Source organism: Rhamphochromis sp. 'chilingali' (genome assembly GCF_963969265.1).
Source record: "Rhamphochromis sp. 'chilingali' genome assembly, chromosome: 2".
Classification (NCBI taxonomy): Eukaryota; Metazoa; Chordata; class Actinopteri; order Cichliformes; family Cichlidae; genus Rhamphochromis; species Rhamphochromis sp. 'chilingali'.
The window spans coordinates 58,706,292-58,718,566 of record NC_137930.1 but is presented as its reverse complement, the minus strand read 5'-3'; the positions used below and the strand labels follow the sequence as shown (position 1 = coordinate 58,718,566).

The following is a 12,275-nucleotide window of genomic DNA, read 5'->3' as shown; positions in this document are numbered from 1 at the left end:
CCCAAGTCAACTACTCTGATTAAAGGCTCTAGTGAGCCAACATGGACAAAACAGAGAAAAAAAGAAACAAAACCAAACCAGTAAACATCTGGGAATGAGTAAAAGAAAGTAGTTTATGAACTGGTCCTGGCTGTTCTCTTGATATAGGCTGTTGTCATCATTTTTCCATTTCTCAAGTTCAGCGTGAACACACAGCAAAACAAATAAACTTGAATGCCTTTCCCAACAACATCTTCTCTTTATTGGCAGCTGATACATGAACAAGAGGTTGTCTTGGCTGGAAAAAAAAAGGAAGTGCTGAGGCGTTGCTGGACCTCCAGACCTTTTTGACCAGTGGTGTGTCATCCCTCACTTTGTCATGTTTAAGTAAAACCAATGCCCATTTAAAGCAGCATCCATCAGTGTTAGTTGAGAACAATGACATATTGCCTTTCTGCTACAATCAAAGCATCTGGATCTTTTCTGTACTCCCCCTCTTTTATTTATGGTAAACAGCCTGAATAACAGCTGGGCAATGGGATTTTACAAGTTAATCAATTGTTTGTTTGGAGCCACTGCGATGCCCCATATCCAACCATCTGCGAGTTAATGTTAATTTACCATGCTAATTTTTCCAGAGGCAACTGCATATCTATTGATTACTTCTTAAAAGATTTGTCTACACTTAGCATTATGAAATAGTTAATTTAGAAAATTGCACTTTTTAAGTATCTATATTGCAAGTGTGAGTATGTTTAATTTTGTTTCTAAGATATTGATTTTTAAGCCATAAGCGCAACTAAAAACACAGGAAAAAGAATCCATCTGGTGCTGATAAACTTATACAAATGGTCCAGAACAACCACAGAAGTACAAAAGCATCCCATCCACATTTTAAACAGCGCTGGGATGTCCTGAGGGTCATGTTAAGTTTCACTCACTGGTGGTGCATGCAGGTATGCACTGTTTATCCTGGACACTGTGAATCCTGTTGAAGTGAAGCTGTCTTTGTCTCTCCTCCCAGGTATTTATGCCTTTGGCAGGGTCTTGGTCTTTTGTTTCGCCCTGCTCCTCCTCAGCTCCACAAGGCGGCCCATGTGAACACAGGCCCCTCAAAGGTCAGTCATGAGTATCCCCTAACATGTAGCTAGCAATTCACATAATTGGTCTTGTACAAAGTAGGCATATTAACACAATTAATAAAAAATAAGTTTATTTGCTTTATAATAATTTATTTAAGTTTTTCAATATTGTATTTTTAAAAATATTTTGAAATACAAAAATGAAAAAGCACAGATAGCGTGAACATGTTTAGGAACCTGTTTATTTAGTGTAAAGCATTTGGTGCTACAGAAATAAAATTTGCTTACTTATTTAGCTTTTTACTCAGCAGAACAACATCAGCGCAACAGAAGAAGAATGTAGAAACACAAGCATCCAGTTCCTTCCATGTGCAACCATTGCTAAGAAATATTGTTTAGGATAGCAGACAATAATGATCGCAAACACAGTCATACTGTAGAAAACTCATACATAAACAATTGAAAAGCAAAACCGTAACTTAAATTTAACAGTATTATTTTATTTGACCATGTTGTCTTGGCAGCCTTGAGCCAATATTCGGATAGGGCACCATTTACAGCTGTGCTGTGAGCACTTGTATTCACCTTTCCTGTTTTCCGGCTGCAGCACAGAATCCACACGCTACTTTATTTATAATCCAGCCAACCTCAATGTGTAACTCTTGCCCCATACTCTTGCTCGCATCACACAGTGAGGTCACTTCCCTCTGCACCTCCAACACTGCTCTTGCATTCCAACATGGCTCTAGGACAGCAGCCCAGCAAAGCTCTATACTCCTCAAATCACAAAGAGGCCCAGATCAGAGCAATGCTGGATGTGAGCCAGAATCCAGGCCCTCACAGCCCAGGCAGCTGGGGGCAGCCTATAATAAGTGGGAGACAATGAGAACTAGCACACCTCCCACGCTTTGCATGTGCATGTCGACTCGGAATTGAAATTAAATGGTTTCATAGGTTTTCCATAGGCCACCCTAATTCCGAAAAGATATAAAAACCCCTAGTGGGTTTAGCAGATGTATAGTTTAACACTATTATTATAAGCATTATTTATAGCACAATTTAAGAAAATATGCGCTATTCATTTCTCTATACTGAGTTTTAAAAGGGCAAAATTAAGGGCATTGATTAAAAACAATACACATAAAGACAAAAAAAGTTTATTTTTTTTAAACTCTGATTTTTTCAAATTCCAAGGGCATTTTAGTATTTTACAAACCCTTTCAAAAAAACCCCATTCAAATGCATCAGACTTGCTTTACTGTAAAACCTGGCAGCTGAATATTTTCTATTCTCCAGCATTTATATGTGTGTGTGTGTTTTTTTTCCACATGGGAAACTAGACATATTAAAGGTATTCTGTTTTAATGAATAATAATGAACAGTTCACTGTGATGTAGATGCTGGTGGTGCTTTAATGGTCCCTTGTAGCCTCTTAAGCCTTTGGTGATAAATCTTACGCAGGCTCACTCGTATAACTAAAACCCAAACCTCATTCAACTTCACATCCATCAGTGTTTGGCTCAAAGCGATGACAAAGCACTTTCAATTACACCAGTAACTGACTCTGGAAACAGTTCATAGCAGGGTCCAACCTCGAAGACTAGGGGGAAAACACAAGGGGGAGGGCAGAATGGCTGGTAGGGCATCCGTTTGACTCGCTCCCAAATAATAAAAAGGGTTGTGTGACTTGGGGACACAAGGGATGCCGCCAGCATTGGGAACCCAAGGACAATTCACCTATTTTGTGTGCTGTCACCCCTGTAGTCTGATTTATGGTTGGGACATCCTTCCTATGACCCATTCTTCCATCAGCTTGGTGCTATAAGGATACTCTGGTGATTAAAGGCTGAAGTATCAAAGCATCCTCAGTCAGGGCTCTTGTCTAGTACCAGAGGGGCCTTGCGCTGCTGAATGGGGAGCGTGGCGATTGGGAGGGAGAGCGTTGCAGCAGCAGAGGAGTGCCATTCTTAACCCAGAGCACCAGAGGATAGAAGAGCCTTTTGAGAATCCATCAACTGTAAATGCTTCATTCCATAATGTTGGTGTTTTCTTTTCCATTTTTCCATCCCAATTTGTAATTATATTATGTCGAGTGTGTGCTCTCTAAAAGTTAACATGGCACTGTTTAATTGGAGTGATTTTACTCATAATTGCATGATCCTCTCTACCACTTTTGGCTTCCACTTTGTTTGAATAAGCAGGCTAATTTCAGAATCCATCCTCAAAATTAATCAGTATAGCATACTTAATATTGAAGTTCACAAATGAAATAATTGAGAAAATGTAAATCTGCTTTGAATAATGGGAGCCTTAATCATCAACAAAAACAGTATCCTAAACAATGACAGCATCACCCTGGGATAAGGCATCAACAGATAAGTGATGCTAATTTCTCTCTTTCTCTCTTTAAAATGCCTTTATTACATAAATAAAAACAGAGTCTGATTCTCCAGAGTGCCTGATCTTTTTAAAGCACCTCTGACTCCAACCCCCCTGATGAAAGGCCCACACTAACATCAGGAGTCCAGAGCCTTTACTCTCTAACTTCAGGCAATTATGACACAGAGGAGATCTTTGCCTTCTGCACTCCAAAAGAAGAAGAAAAAAGGCATCCCTTTTTTCTAAGCTTAGTTGTAAAAATAAGCTTGCTCTCCTCAATTGCAGTCACCCCGTGCCCTTTGCAATAGCAGCAAGGATGTATCGGAACAAGCCATGGGGCAAAACAAATCACTTGTGATTTACAGAATTATAAAGATTTTAATAGCTGCAATGTTTCTCTCTCAGATTGGTCTTTATTTCCAGGAGTCAAAGTTTCCTGGGTGCCGCAGGCTTTTGAAAAGCAGTAATTGGCCAACAGAGAGACTTAGGATCTCCCTGAGTGATTGAGGGTATTTGTTGCTATGAACTTGAGGCTATCACTCTAAAGATCACAGGTTCAGGTTCTTAGAGACTGCAGCTTGTCAAGCGCAATTCATTTTGCAGCTGTGGAAGTCAGGATACTTTTCCACGCAATTTTGTTTAAAGTTTTAACCTTTCTCTGGAACTTGATGGTGGTTCTTTTGCTGATTAGTAATGTTTGCAAATAATTCAGAATAAAAATATGGTCCTCGGGTTTGTGACCTAAAGACTTTTTTGAATTAAAGCAGAGTAGCTATTATAAGGAGAAAAATGAGTATAATCCTGTTGTGTACGAAAAGAGCATCCTGAAGGAACAAAAGACAGATTTTTGAAGTATAATTAAAAATCATTTTTAATTTTATTTTTTATTATGCTGTAAATGAAGCAGCCCACCAGTTTTACCATAATTACACACTACATACAGTTGAATTTAAAAGCCATGCATATCTGCATACATAACTAAACAAGTAAACTAATGCTGTCACATAAAATAAATACAGAATCAGGCAAAATTGACAACTATTAAAAATTCAACAATATAGAAAGTATATCACAATATATAAAAAAAAATACTGTTTTCATCATATAGAGATTACGTAGAAATTTACACACTTTTTAAATCAGTTAATCTAATTCATTGGAGAAATGTATTTGTTACTCTTTTTAGATAAACCGATAAATGATACCTCGCACATCTGCAGAACAATCCCTTAATGTTGTGCTGTTAGGAAAACAAGTCTGGCAGTAGCTTAGCTATATTAAGGAAAACCACCAGGGAGGCATAATCGAGTTTGACTCTCTACCGGTGGTCTCCTTGTTAGTGTTGCGAGTGTCAGAACTGACAGTGCAGGTAGCTCAAATGCCACTTAAGGTTTTAGCTTCAGTGGCTTTTGGAAAGAAATGACCGTGACCTGTGTAGCTTGAGCCCACATCCCACACCCTTTCTGCCTGACAGCCGCTCAATGGCAAGTGTCTGCCAGCATGCCGAGGGGAACGCTGCCAAGCAGCCGGAGATAGAGATGATTACCACATCCCTCTCTCCCTCTCAGCCTGTTCACTGAAAACTGATACCTACTAACAAACTGCTGTCAACATGTTAGCGAGGCAGAGAGAGTGAGAGCAGTAGTATGTGAAGACAGAGAAAAAAAAGGGGGAGAAAAAGAGATGTGTGGGAGAGTCAATGTGAGGAGTCCAAACAAGTTAGGATTAATGACATTGAAACAAGTTTTTTTTTTTCACTCTTTCAGAGCTAACACTGTTGTGGCAGACTTGAAGAATGCAATCAACACCATAAAGAAAAGTTGGGTTCGGTAGGCATTTACCTACAGGGTGATGATCAAATGATGAATGTCAGACAGTGTAGTTGTAAGGTCACAATTTGTCAGGCTGCTGTGCTCGTCATACAAATGCAGTTATAAATTCAAAGTTAGGAGAAATTATTTCTCATGTAAAACTTTTACCCTTTTTTTTGCTACTCTAAAAATTATAATTTCTACACAATGAATACTACATTGTCATCGAGTTTCTGTGGTGTTGTGCAGATATGCAAAACGCTTCAGACCTTTAGTCCAGTCACTTAAAACTTCGTCTTTCCCGCTGAGTGGAGAATAAATGCAGTTCTTCCAAGGAGGAGTTGAAAATATCATTGTTTTTGAATAAATCCCCCACTGCGCCACTTTGGAGTCTCACATTTAAGTGAAATAAAGGAAAAATCACAGCTGACATATATTTTTCTAATTGTTGCAGAAGGGTTGGGGGGCAGAAGCAGCATGGAGTAGCTTGAATCATTGGTAATTATAATATTGCTTGCTAATTACAAAAGATTTTGATTGTCTGATTTTGAGCAGAAGGCCTATTTTAGCCACTGTCTTAATACACATTTGTTTTTGAAGATTGGAAATGACAATTATGATAATGTGCGTCGCAGCATGAAATACTTTTGTCAAAGACTGGAAAGCAGGACATGTTAAGTCCACATATTTCTTACAGAGATTCTGTGAAAATGCTATATAAAGACATTTCAGCAGTCTATTCTTTTGATATCATTTAAAAATCAAGGTATTTTATTCTAGGCATGTTTTTAGGACACTATAGATTTGTTGGAGACTAGTGTGACAGGTTCCTTAAAAAAACAAAAGGCACTTTTTGATATGGCATCCAAAGTGTTTCAAGTTTTCTGCTCTTAAAAAACATGTAGATTGCATCGGAAAGCCATGATCGTGCAGTTCAACTTTATTTTCCAGTTTGGCCCTGCAGAAATGTCTGATATTCGTATTTTTCAAATTCAGTTATTATGTTTGATGAGAAAAATAGAGGACAAGAAAGAAAAAAAAAACTGTCTGCATTAATTCACTCTGGAACTTTGTTGAGCAACAAGATAAGTATTTCTCTAAAAATCAATTTTCGAGAAGAGACGATGGAAACAAACCTAAGTGCTAGTTTGAACCAACCCCATAAGGCTTCCAGGGAAACCACCAAGCCTAAGAAGCACTTTATTAGCCAGCGGGGGGTGGGGTTGGGGGGGTCAGGAGGACCAGCCCTATCATTGATTGAGGTTGGAGGATGCATCCACAGCTGCACTTTCTCTAAATTTCTAAGAGTAAATATGCACCTTTTGAAGTGGGGGGTGCCTAGGAGCACTCCTCTGCACAGATTGTATGGGTTTCTGTGGGGAGCTGTAGTTACGGGAAAGATCAATGGACAGGGCATTAGGGGGAAGAGTACACTACACTGTCCAACCCTCAAGCCTGCAGAACAACTCAGCAGCGCCTACATGGTCAGAATTATTGAGCTCAAGGCAGTTTAATTCTGTACAGAGTTTTGTGAGGCTGAACGTTTTCATATTGTTTGTATTGTTTTGCTTCCACTTTTTTTTTTGTGTGGTTGCAATGTTGAGAAAATCCTTCGAGTCTGGAGAACGAAATGGTCTTTGAATACTTTCACAGTGGCCCTGCATGCTCATGCTTGTAAGGTCGTTTGCATTCATGCTGTATGCGTGGTTGTACATTTTTTTTCAGTGTTAGTTTTACAGACATTGTAATTTCTTCGTTTTGTGTAAGTAGACATACTCCTCATCAATTCTACAACTTTTACAGCAAAAATTGCACAATATTTCTGACTGGAATAGTATTGTGTGTGTATAATTACTAACTGGAAAATGCCTTGGCCCATTTTGTGAAAGCATGGAAAAACCCATATCCTGCGCATTGTGTGGGTGAATATGTGTACTTGTGGCAGGCTTTAAGTGCATTAGACTTGTGCTGATTACACAGCTTCCATATTGTGGTTTGTAAAGACTTTGGAAAAGCCTTTTGGGGTAACCACACTTCCAGATGAGGCTAATCTGTTTGTGGTTGGTACAGAGTGATAAGTGAGCAAAGTTTGTTTTTAAGCCTTTTTCTCCCCCACTTATAACTCAGAATAAGCCTCAAACTCAAAATTAAAATATTAAAGCCGAACTAAGTAAACATTCACATTTAAGTCCGTGCAATTAAAACATCTTTTCAATTGTTATTTCATTCTCATTTAATTTTAATGCTCTTCCCTAGGTGAGAATGAGAGTACCAACATATAATTTCCTCATAGTGTCAAAAGTGTTTGCGCTCCCAGATGTCGCCAAGATTTGGCTCCACCAGGCTCGGAGATGTAGCCAGAGAGAGTTCGCTTTTACAACCCCTGTCACAGTCCACAAAACACTGTGTCACTCAAGCACAGCCTGTGTGGCAACTCTGGCATTAATGGAGACGTTGACATCTTCCGACAGAGTGTTTATCTAATACTAATGCTAAGCAACCAGAGCCAGTCACCCCCACACGGAGCCATCCAACCCTGCTGCAGTTCTCAGCGTCTGGCAATCACACTAGTTTTCCCATTCATCCCTCAAGACTCTTTGAATTCATAACAATGATGTTGCTGCTCCTCTGTGTCATGTTTTCTTTTTCTTTTTTTTCTTTTTTATCTTTAGCCAGATATCTTACCATCACCCACTAGGCAGCCTGACTGCATCACGGGTGCTTAAAGCAAATATCTGATATTACAGAAAACATTACCTGTGAATGCTGGCTTGAATCTCCAGCTCAGGGCCTCCAACTAAAGTTGTTTACATATTTCTGCTGCGGTGTTATTCTCGGCCGTTTTTCTCTTCACCAGCCCCCTCACACATGCAGACTCTCACAAAGGCAGATTCAAAGTCGTGTTAGCAATAAACATAAAATCTGCAAATTGTATCGACACTTCACGAAGGCATATTTAAGGAATATAGTTTTACTTGGAATTCATTCATACACTTCATTATATACTGTAGTGCATGCTGCATATCGTACGTTCTGTTAAAAACAAGGAAAACTAAAGTTCTTAAGAAAATGTGAGCTGAAATAGTACATAACAGCAAGCAGTAGGTGTTTTGAGACACACGTACTGTGCAGTATACACTGCACAAAAGGCCACACAAATTCCTATATGTTACTATATGTATCAGAGTCTGATGATGGGTTCATGAAGTGTATGGAGCTATCTTTAGAGGATTGATTTCCCATACTGCCACGCAGTTGGCTGCATTTATATTCCATGCCTGTGGCTCCGTGACCCCTGGTTCTCCTTTGATGTGGCAGGGAGAAGCATAAACCTGGATGAGGCAGAGAGAAAGAAGGCTGAGGGATAGCAATAGGTGAAGCAGTGTACAATAGGAGGGAGGGATAGAGATTTTTCTTGAGGTGCAGGTTTCTTGGAGGGCTGGGAAGAAGGAAGGAGGGAGTGTAAAAAGACCGGTATGAGTTTGCAGAGAGCCATGCGAACCAATGAAGCCATCATCTGACAGATCTGTGAGAGTTTGCACTAAGGGCAGGTTGGTGGTGGGTGGGCAGAAAGGAAGCTGGGCTGAGGGAATGGGATCGGTGAATGGTAGGGGGTTGGGAGAGGGCATGACAGTGGCGTGAGCTGATAGAGACGTCAGCGCTGCTTCAGTAATCTCAAGACGGCTGGCCGCAGCGAGGGGCCATCGAGGGGCCCACGAGAGCAGAGTCATGATAGAGTAGACCACCCCGACAACACTAGCAGGGGGCCCGGCAGTATGGACAAATCAAAGCAGGAAGAAGTAATTTTTGAGAAATTACAGAAATCTCCATGGAAATTAGCATGAAACACTTTCTAATCTCTTGCTTTTCACCATGGACGATAGGGGTCAGTGCCTCAAGTTCTCCAGCCCTTGCTTTCTCTTTTTCCCTCGCCCCATCCCTAATTTCATTATTCCCTCTTGATTTTTTTCTCTCTGTCTCCTGCTTTTTATGTATACTCATTTTACAGCCTGACACTCAGAAATAGCCCCTCCCTCCGCTCATATTCTTCAACCATTCATTTGCTTGAACCCTTTTCATTGACCACAATTAAACGTTTAGATTTCAAAAGCAAATCAAGGGAAAGCCAAGCCATGCCCTCAGAGTGACACAGGATCAAGCTGTTGGGCGCTTTGGAGTCTCAGATGGGGTGAATCCCCCAAGATGTGTCCTCTGCACCCTTCCTTTCGTTCTTGTGGTGTCTGTCAGAGCTCAGAACACTGTTCAAATGAATGGGCGGAGTGAGGCACCCTTGGTTGTGACCATGTGGTTATTGGTAATCAACAGCATTTACAGCAATACAATGAGTCCCTAAGCCATAATTCTTCTCATCACAATTGCGCTCGATTTCAATAATACAAGACAAAACGCACGTTAAGAAAATGGCTGCGGAGCCGTATTGTAGACGTGCATACCCGATTTTCAAATTGTTCTGCAGTTTGTTTGGGTCCTTTCATACTTTTGCTGGCGTTAAATTAGTTTTGGTTTGATTTGCATTGAGCCTTTGCATTACAAATTGGTGCGTGTGAGTTTTCACAAGAGCATAGCAACACCTTATTTTCATGTTTGAATACAATGCAAAGACGACCGCAGTGTAACTGACTTAGGAGAATATATTAATTATTATATTGTAATTATTATTGTTTAGGAACATGTATTATTATGCTTATTTCTATTTTCTTGTTAAATATTGGAGCGCAGAGTGTCATGACTATGGTCACGTCCATGATTTATTCTTTGTTGTTGTGCTTTGTAAATTGTTCTGTGTTCATTTCAAGGACAGAATATAACATTTACTTAGGGAACATAAAATGGGAAAATCCTATTTTGATAGGACAAAAAAATATTAAGAAGGCAATATAGCCACATCTATGTCATTTGAAAGGTGAAAGAGTTTTTCGATTAATTGCTGGATGATAAATTTGAAAGATTTTGCTTTTTGGCAAAAATAATTAGTTTGTTTAAGAGCAATTCAAGGCATATCTAAAAGAGATAAAAGAGACTAGTGCAGATAAGGGAAAAAGTGCCATCTTCCTTTACTGTTATATGAAAATATAGAAGCAATTATGCAAATAATTGCATTCACTTACCATAATTACTATTTTTTAATTCAATTAAGTAATTTTATGCACTTTTCTTGGGAATTCTTGTTTTTATGAAAAATAAATTCTTTTGGTTCATAGTCATGTTTAATAATTCCATCTTGTCACTGTCATCCTGACATGTTGGTAAACGATTTCCCCAATCTCACAATATGAAATTACTTCCACACATCTCCCCTTTATTAAATAAAGATGCATGCAAATTGACAAATAAGTACATCAGGCAAAATAGAAATAATGAGCATTAGGGCTCAAAGTAAAATAAGGGCATTTGATTTGCATTACACTGTACGCTGATTCATGAGGAGTAGCTGCAGTGTAACTTTGGTGAAGACTTAATTAGAGTGCTTGCTGAGTTAGACATTGCAATGACAAGTGGTAGAAATGTGTGTAAGATATAGAAACCTTTCTAACCTCTAGTTAAACCTTCGCTACTGCTCTAACAGTTTGCCCTCTAATTAAGTTCCAAGTTGGACTGCCTAGTTATTTCTTTAGAACTAGTCACAATTTTGCTAATTGCAATTGTAGAAAATGACAGTATTCTCCAAAATCATAATGTATGTTATTGTCCAACATATGTCACAAAGTAGCTGCAAAAATGATCCGCTATGGAAAAGGAGAAAAAAACCTTTTATAAAAGTTTCTAAAATTAGTTTTAATAACAGACTCAGCTGTAGATAAAATGTAGATCAGTTCTGAATCATATTTGTTTGCACAATCAGATGTTAAAATGTTTTGAGCCTTATATGTAATAGTATAAACTTATTTAATAATTAAATGTTGTAGTTGAAATTTTATGTGAAATTACTGCTATTTTTTTCCTGAGTTTTGATAAAAAGAAAAAGAAGATATAAAGCATTTAACCCGGAAAGTACAAACATTTGGCAGGGCCTGAGACACCTGCTCTTAGTTGCAGTTCTAGCGTTAATAGATAGATGGCACTGCATGCAAGGTAGAGCAAAGGGCCAGAGACTTCTCTCAACCACCTTTCAGGGTCTCATTATCCGTCCGAAAATTAACCTGTCAATTTATCAATCAACGCCATCTTGAGTTTTCTGCCTCCTGTTTGGCGACTAGCATTACAACGACGCTGACACACTGATAACCAGGAGCTATGCGTTTGTTAGTGTAGTGAATGAGTGCATTATCACTTAAATGACTGCTATGAATCACAATTGCTGCCTGGCTGTTGATAAGAGGTAAATACACAAGCAATTTGATTTTAAACTATATATCTGTTTATGTATTCTTTTATGTGTCAAGAAAATAATGTCAGAGCCAGATGGACAGTATGTCTGCTTTGTTGCACACTGCTATCTCTAAAAGTCTCACACAATCAATCTAAGGCGAGGTTGTACTGTTGACACTGAATTTTCCAGTTTACAACCGTTGCCACCACGCTGAAAAGGCAGATGTTTACACTAAATGACAAGCTTAAATTTAATTTGCAGGAATTGCAGAAAGGAATACCAAATTAAATTTTAAATTTAGAGAATCCTAATTGATCTGTGATATCAATATAATAATAATAATATTAATAATAATAATAACAGTTAAAAAAAATTCAATAATCCTAAAAGATCTTAGAATTTATTAGTCATCTTGGACACTTCTATTTTATTTAATATTAGGAGTAAAACACTGTTAGATATTGTATTTGTATTTACATATATTTTAAACAGTACCGCAAGCTATTATTTACATCGTTATTATGCATCAAAATTGTAATTTAACAATATTTCAAGGGCATTGTACACATAGCCTAATTCTTCTCTATTGACTTTGGAGTTAATGTTACATCTGCTCTTAGAAATATCTAAAAGGAAAGCGGATTGAAATATGTGTTTGCACGCTCAGCATGCTACACAGTTATAATAAGAACT

At 38.5% G+C, this 12,275-nt stretch overlaps 1 protein-coding gene across 2 annotated transcripts in view; it reads left to right on the top strand.

Moving 5' to 3' along the window:
• Positions 1–12,275, top strand: part of LOC308385727 (uncharacterized protein) — a 48,633-nt gene that overhangs the window by 18,569 nt on the left and 17,789 nt on the right. For both annotated transcript variants that reach the window (XM_080864859.1, XM_080864860.1), the window contains exon 3: positions 1,004–1,097. In XM_080864859.1, coding sequence (XP_080720985.1) covers positions 1,004–1,097 — 94 coding nt within the window. The remainder of the gene's footprint in view (positions 1–1,003; positions 1,098–12,275) is intronic.